The sequence below is a fragment of the Anomaloglossus baeobatrachus genome, chromosome 2 (genome assembly GCF_048569485.1).
Source record: "Anomaloglossus baeobatrachus isolate aAnoBae1 chromosome 2, aAnoBae1.hap1, whole genome shotgun sequence".
Lineage (NCBI taxonomy): Eukaryota > Metazoa > Chordata > Amphibia > Anura > Aromobatidae > Anomaloglossus > Anomaloglossus baeobatrachus.
The window spans coordinates 109,690,139-109,695,767 of NC_134354.1; the positions used below are offsets into that span (position 1 = coordinate 109,690,139).

At 41.6% G+C, this 5,629-nt stretch overlaps 1 protein-coding gene across 1 annotated transcript in view; it reads left to right on the top strand.

The window, feature by feature from the left end:
* Nucleotides 1-4,933, top strand: part of UNC119 (unc-119 lipid binding chaperone) — a 98,529-nt gene extending 93,596 nt beyond the window's left edge. The window contains exon 6 of the mRNA XM_075335265.1: nucleotides 2,060-4,933. Within this exon, the coding sequence (XP_075191380.1) occupies nucleotides 2,060-2,172 (113 nt within the window). The 3' untranslated portion in view covers nucleotides 2,173-4,933. The remainder of the gene's footprint in view (nucleotides 1-2,059) is intronic.
* Nucleotides 4,934-5,629: the final 696 nt, after the last annotated feature.

Here is a 5,629-nt window from a genome sequence, read left to right on the forward strand (position 1 = left end):
GGGTGGTGGGGGTGTGTGAGAGCGGTGGTGTTTGTGTGTTGCGTTGTGTGTGTTGTATTGTTTGTGGAGCGCTGTGTGTCTGCAGCGTTTGTGTGTGTGTTGCGCGGCTTGTGTGGGTGTTTTTTTTTAGGGGAGGTGTGTGTAGTAGTAGTAGTAGTAGTAGTAGCAGCAGCAGTCGTAGTAGTCCTGGGGGAGAGGAGGATAATAGGAGTAGTCGTCCTGGGGGGAGAGGAGGATAATAGGAGGAGTAGTCCTGGGGGGAGGTGTATAGGTGCCCAATGTGTGGGGGGCGTGGCCTAGCGGGCAACTATGCAAAGCGGTTTCCATAGTTACCCGACGTGTATCATGTTTACCAGTGTAGCTGGCTCCAGGACACGTGTGTCGGGAGCCGGGGTAAGCTAGTAAGCATGGTACACATCATGTAAGTATTAAAAGCGACAGTGCTGGTTCACTTTTTGTTTTTTTTTGGTCTCCTGCTGTGCAGCACACATTGGCGTGTTTGACAGCGGGAGACCAACGATCTGAATGGGCAGGTAGCCGGCGTAGGCTGGTAACCATGGTACACAATATTACCCGATGTGTAGCATGGTTACCAGCGTACGCCAGCAACCCAGCCGACACATACCCTCGCGTTGCGTACGCTGGTGTGGGCTCCCGGGGGTGCAGCACTCACCTGGGAGTCGGGGCTCCATGTCGGTTCGGGAAATGCGTGCGGGGGGCGTGGCCAGGCTGAGCGTCCAATGCGTGCTGGGGGCGGGGCCTAGTCGAGCGGCCAATCCGGGCGGGGGCGGGGCCAGGCAGACTTCAGCGGCCAATATGACGGTTGTCACTGTAACGACATAATTGTGGAGCAAGACAGACAGACAGAATAAGGCAAATATATATATATATATATATATATATATATATATATATATATATATATATATATATATATATATATATGTGTGTGTATATGTATATGTGTACGTATGTGTGGACAAAAATAAATGTGGCCCGTCTTATGATTCGGTGGTGTCTTACTGGAAGGGGCAGCTGGGGCACCTGTGCTGGTGCTCTAGCTGCTGTAGTTGTGCTGGGGCTCAGGCTGCGGGCGGTGAGAGCTTCAAAGAAAAGGCACCCGGAGTCAGTGCAGAATGAGCTCTTGGCTCAATGGCAAGCTGAGATCTCATCTGTGCAAGCGCCACCTCCGGGCGCCATGTTTCTTAAGTCTGCTGCTGGGAGATCAGTGGGCCGAAGGCAGCGCGTGTGCAGATGAGATCCTGAGCCAAGATCTCCATCTGCACTTGCGCCGACTCCAGGCAACATTATTTAAAGTCTTCACCACCCGCCCCGCACAGCCGCCGCACCAACCCAGCCACCACAGCCACTGTACAGCTGCCGCAGCATTCCCCGGCCTCCTGCGTCCCCTATCCACCATCCCCGGTAAGCTACACTCAGATTATAAGACGCACCCCTTTCTTTCCTCCCAAATTTTTGTGAGGGAAAAGCGCGTGTTATAATCCGGAAAAATACGGTGTGTGTGTGTGTGTGTGTGTGTGTGTATGTATATTAGAAAACTATACCATGGGGCCGTCTGTCATTATTCTTCTATCTACCCTAAGCTTTAAAAAAAAAAATAAGAAATAAAACACCCGCTTCGTTGCACTTATTGTTAGTTGTGTTTGTTTTTTTTTTCCCCCATCACCTCCCTCTTAACTTATTTCACGTTGTGCCCCAGTCCTTATCTTTAGTACATAATACGTATTTTGCCTGTTATGGTATGACACCATACATTTTTGTCCTTAGAGTACCTTTGTCATTTGTCAGGTTAATGTAACTTCTTAAACCCGTGAACAAAAAAAGGATCCAAGGCATATAAAGTAATTACCCGCTGTATTATGTTGGTTTGCATGACTAAATTGTCATTTATTATTTCATCCCTCAAAGATAGAACAAACATGCCTTGTAGCACCTTTTTTTTTATGGTGAGATTGTGCTCTTTTCTGTCATTTCTTGTTGTTTTGTTTTTTTTTGTTTGTTTTTTATTTTAATTTGTGTATCTCTTTGTATTTTGCAGTTCGTGAAATGATCATCCATCCCTATGAGACACAATCAGACAGTTTCTACTTTGTGGACAACAAGCTAGTGATGCACAACAAGGCAGATTATTCATATAGTGGGGGCCCTTGATCCCAAAGTTTAAAATTTAAAAAGAAAAAACAAAAAACAACCCAAAATTGAAGTATTGAAAACAATCCCCTTCCCCTTTAGCAGATATGTAAGGGATCGTACACAATTTTATGTAGGAAACCAATCCAAGCAACAAGATTGTTTGCCAATAGAAGTTATCCGACTGAATCTATATCCGTCCCTTCACTCCCCAAGCCGCCGAGCACACTCAAATGCAAGAACCTTACTAACTCTCCATCTTTTGGTATCGACGCCTTCATAGTGATTTTTGAATGCCGTCAACAAGAATGTGGCAATGGACACAATGATGTGAGTAGTTAAAAAACAAAAACATACAAACAATAAAAAAACATCTGTGTCCTGTTCAACGGAACAGGTGTCCTCCTGGAACAAGGACTATTAATCACCATTCCAAGTTTGTCGTAGGACTGATCTTTGTCATCTCACTTGGGCCAAGTTGTCTTGGGATTGATCGTTCCCATGAAACACAATTTTCCTCTATGTATTTATTAAAAAAAGAAAATGGAAAAACACAGGCAAGAAGTCATGAAAGTAATGATGTGATGTCAGCTTGGACCAGACCGTTGTTAAGGAAATCCAAGCCAAAGATTGAATCTGTTCTTCCTCGTAGGCTTGCACTTGTTAGTGTTCCTTCAACGTAAAAAGTTTAACTAGATATTGCAGGTTTTCCATTTAGCAATTTTTCCAAAATAACAGCCAGGCACAACACAAATTTTTCTTGATTTTTCAGGCAGCACTATAAAACTTGAGAAATGTGAATATATCTAAATGTGCAAATATGAAAGACTGGGGAAAATAAACATTTTACCAACTAACGCTGTGGGCAGAATATATTTTTGAGAATGGGGGAAAAATAAATGCAAGAGGGTAGAATAATGGTAGAAATTGGAGGATACATGTGTTGGCACTCACACTGGTACAGTCTTGCTTACAAGAACAAGATGATTGTGTCCTCGTAGTCTGGAAGGGGACTTGTTCCATTACTTATACTCCGTTCACCAGGTATTGGTGACATAAGCAATGATTAATGATGTCACCTAATTAATGGACACTAATGAATATACTCTTCAGCCAGAGGATAAGTGTGGTGCATTCTTTTTTTGCAATTGTGTGAGAAGTTAATCTACATACATTGTATGTGTAATGAATATGCCTGTATAATACAATGTACATAACACAGTATATTGAATTGTATGAGATTTCCAGTATAATGCTGAATCCGAAGTACGTTGACCTGTCGAATACTTGACTGTCTATATATTGTATATGTGTTACACCGGTTGAATTGATGTAAATGTGGTGGGCCTCCAGGATGCCGGTGTTACGGAAGTAGCCCGGTTCCCTTCTAGAATGTTACGTATCACTGTGTGGTACAGTGTCAATGAATCAATGGTGGACAATGTCACATGGTTTGATGTGACTAATTAGTATAAGACTTTAAGTAATTTTACTTGTTTCTCAGGTGTGATTTCATCTGACAATGTTCTTTGACCGTGTAAGTTTATTAAGGTGGCCATACACTTTAGATAGAAGATGGTTGAACAAACTTTCAATGAATCAATCGTTGCGTCGAGACATATCAGATAATATTGGCCAAGAATGTTCACTTCCAGTAGGCGATGCTACAAGTGATGTTTGTTATGGAAGTACAGACGAGCATTCCTTAAACATTCTCCTCCTCTGTGGGATGTTCTTTCATGGATGATGGTTTGTATATTGAGTGACCCATGTATAGTCAATTACTAGACACTATTGGATGAAAATTTTCTGCACTGCCACTTCTTTTTGGATTATATGTCATTGCTCGTTAAACCGACTGTTCTTTGCTAAGTTTCACCCAACTACTTTTCATCACCTTTGGTCTATTGAGTATGGCCACCTTTAGAAAATCGGGAAACTCTCTATCTGTTGATCCTATTGTTCATCCCCCTTTTTATTGTCCCATTTGATCAGGGCTTGGACACCTGACTGTTTGGTTATAATATAATTATTGAAAATGTCACGACTTCTAAAACTAGCTGCCAGATTGTAGAATAAGTTGTCTGTCTATTGTCGGTGTTTTTTTGTTAACCCTGTCTGCTTTTTTTGTTTTAAGTAAAGATATTAGGTTTATTTCTAAAATGACAGATCTATTCTCAATCTTGTCTTTAGGTTCTTATTAGAAATGAAAACTGTAACTTGTGCACTACTGTCCGCTGTCGAATCTTACAACCCCATGTTTTGTAATATGTTCATCATTATATGTGCTTCTTTCACTGATCTGGTAGAATCCATTCATTTTCATTGTAATATAGTCAGGATCACTTGTCCTTTTGTAACCTATGATTAGTTAGATAAGTATTTTCTCTAAACATTCACTCATCAAGTTTTAGAATTAATAAAAAGTGTAAAAAAAAAAAATGTGATTCATCAAAAAAGACAACAAAAAAAACCCTGTCCTTCTGATCATCTTCAGTAGCTGGGAACCTGACTAAGGTAACGGGCTTAAATGACGACCTTTTCAGATCTGTGTGAAGGTTTCGGCTGGGGCCTACAGCTTCCAAATAGGAAAGGGCGTGGCTTCTTTCTAATATGCCAGCCTTAACTTGGACGAGGATCGCAGAGCACACACTGAGGGTATGTGCGCACGTTGCTTTTTACCTGCTTTTTACCTGCTTTTTTGCTGCTTTTTCTTCCGCGCTGTTTAATGCCAAAATGGATGTGTTCTTCTATTCAAGCAAAGTCTATGGGAATTTGGGTTTCTTGTTCACACTGTTGTTCAAAATGCTGCCTTTTTGTGGCAGAACTTTGGTCAAAAACTCAGCTTGAATAGAAGAACACATCCATTTTGGCATTAAACAGCGCAGAAGAAAAAGCAGCAAAAAAGCAGGTAAAAAGCAGGTAAAAAGTAACGTGCGCACATACCCTGACCGCGGCTCTCCTGAACAGAATCTGACAGCTTTATGTATTTCTATGGAACGGTCACGCTCAGGTCAGGGGAGCCGCCAGCCAGTCCGATGCGATCCTCGTCTAAATTGTACAGTCATGTTACCGGGCCTAAAGGTTGTCCAACTACACACAGATTTTTTTTTTTTCTTTTAATTTGCTTCCTGAATGCAAAGAACAGCTTTCTAAAAGTTAATTAAATATTAAAGAACATCCATACACTGCAGCAGCAAATAATAGAAAATGTTATCTTGCCTAGTGCTCTCATAAAAATATCCAAATCCATAAGACATCCCTTTTCTAACAAACCCCCCCCAACCCTCCCCATTTCTTACAATGTTAGAGGCCGGAGGAGGGTGTTATCCACGGATCTGCAGTGGAGAGAGGAGAAAATATGTAAAGTTCTATGGCGAATAGGTCAGGTGGAAAACTCGTGGAGGGCAAATCTTAAAGTGTAACCATCAGTTTTATTTTCCTAAATCAATAGTATACATAAAAATAAGAAACTTTT